Source organism: Vigna radiata, chromosome 1 (assembly GCF_000741045.1).
Source record: "Vigna radiata var. radiata cultivar VC1973A chromosome 1, Vradiata_ver6, whole genome shotgun sequence".
NCBI lineage: Eukaryota > Viridiplantae > Streptophyta > Magnoliopsida > Fabales > Fabaceae > Vigna > Vigna radiata.
This window is the reverse complement of record NC_028351.1, coordinates 29,784,606-29,786,427: the sequence shown is the minus strand read 5'-3', so window position 1 is coordinate 29,786,427 and position 1,822 is coordinate 29,784,606. Positions and strand designations below refer to the sequence as shown.

General features: G+C 39.6%; 1 protein-coding gene across 1 annotated transcript; it reads left to right on the top strand.

Moving 5' to 3' along the window:
* The first annotated feature begins 249 nt into the window (after positions 1 to 249).
* Positions 250 to 1,161, top strand: LOC106761129. The gene has a single exon (XM_014644644.1). The coding sequence runs from the start codon at positions 250 to 252 to the stop codon at positions 1,159 to 1,161; it is 912 nt and encodes a 303-aa protein (XP_014500130.1).
* Positions 1,162 to 1,822: the final 661 nt, after the last annotated feature.

Below are 1,822 nucleotides of genomic sequence, written 5' to 3'. Positions count from 1 at the left end.
ACAAAACACCGTCGGTAAAGTACGTTTACCGACGACTTTTCGACGACGCAAAAACTGTCAATAATTTGCTTGTCGGAAACATTACCGACGACCTTTTGGCCTTCAGTATTACCGACGACCCGAAAGCCCTCAGTAATACCGAAGGCCAAAAGGCCGTCGGAATTTCCGAGGGGCGAAAGCCCTCGATAATGTTAGGCGAAAGTGTGTGGGTTTAGTGACAGCTTAGGGGCCGTCGGTAATTTAGCCAGTATGAAAACAATGATTGAGCAAAATTCAGAAATCAAGAAATCAATTGTAGATTTGACTCAGAGGATGGAAAAGTTAGAGGCTAAGGAGTCAATTAAACTGCCTGCACAAACAATGATCAACCCGCAAAATGTAAGTGCTATTACTTTAAGAATGGGTAAGCAAGTACGAGGCTCCGAAGGAACCCAAGAGCATGAAGATAAGGAGAATGAAGAAAAACATATCAATGAAAATGGAGAACCAAGTGAACCATCACCTGAGACCACCACTGAAAAATACAGGTCAGTATCCTCTAAGTCTTCTTCTTCTAAAAATTCTTCTTCATCTTCTTCTCCACCACCTCCATATCCCAATCGGTTGAAGCCGAGAAACAAAAACATGGAGGAATTAGACCAAGAGATCTTGAATACTTTCAAAAAGGTGGAGATCAATATTCCCTTGCTTGATGTTGTTAAGCAAATCCCTAAATACGCTAAGTTTTTAAAAGAAATTTGCACAAATAGAAGGCGTTTTAGGGATAATGAGGTTGTGAATTTGGGAAGAAATGTGTCAAGCTTGATTAAGAAGCATATTGAAATACCGCGAAAATGCAAGGATCCAGGTATGTTTTCTATTCCTTGTGTTATTGGAGATTCGAAGTTTGACAATGCCATGCTAGATTTAGGGGCTTCCATTAATGTAATGCTTTTATCAGTGTTTACTTCTCTATCTCTGGGACCTCTTAAGACTACTGGTGTGGTCATTCAACTGGCCAACCGTAGCACAGTTAACCCTGTAGGTGTGCTTGAGGATGTGCTTGTCCGAGTAGACAAGTTAATTTTTCCTGCAGATTTCTATATCTTGGACATGAAGGATGAAGAAGGAATCAATCCAACAACTATTATCTTGGGAAGACCCTTCATGATGACAACATGAACCAAGATAGATGTGCATGCAGGATCATTGACAATGGAGATAGGAGACGAGAAAATGCGCTTCAACGTGTTGGAATCTAGGAAGCATCCGATTAAAGATCATTCTTTGTTTTGTATTGACTTATCAGGTGATGCTAAACCAGTGAGACAACCTCAAGGAAGACTAAATTCTCAACTGGTGGGGGTTGTAAAGAAAAGGGACACCAAGCTGCTACAAACAGGTATTATATACAACAATTTTGGTAGCATTTGGGTGGGCCCTATACATGTGGTTCCCAAGAAAAATGGAATCACAATGGTCAAGAACGAGAAGGACAAGTTGACTCCTATTCAAGACAGAAGTGAAGCACATAATTTAGTAGTTGACCATCTTAGTAGGATTGAAAAAGGAAAAGATAACATTCCAATCCAGGATGACTTTTCTGATGAAGTCCTACTAACATTCCTTCCACCGTGAAGGAGGTAAGTCCCCTCATACTTTTTCTGTGCATTCTATATGTAAGGCATACATTGAGCAATATGCATAGTTTAAGTGTGGGGGTGTGGGGAAACAATTTGATTTGTTCCCTATTTTTCTTTTCTCTTCTTTTCTTTTCTTTAATAAATATTTGCAATGGATTTGAGAGTCTGAATCAGTAACTGGATGATCATATATAAAAAAG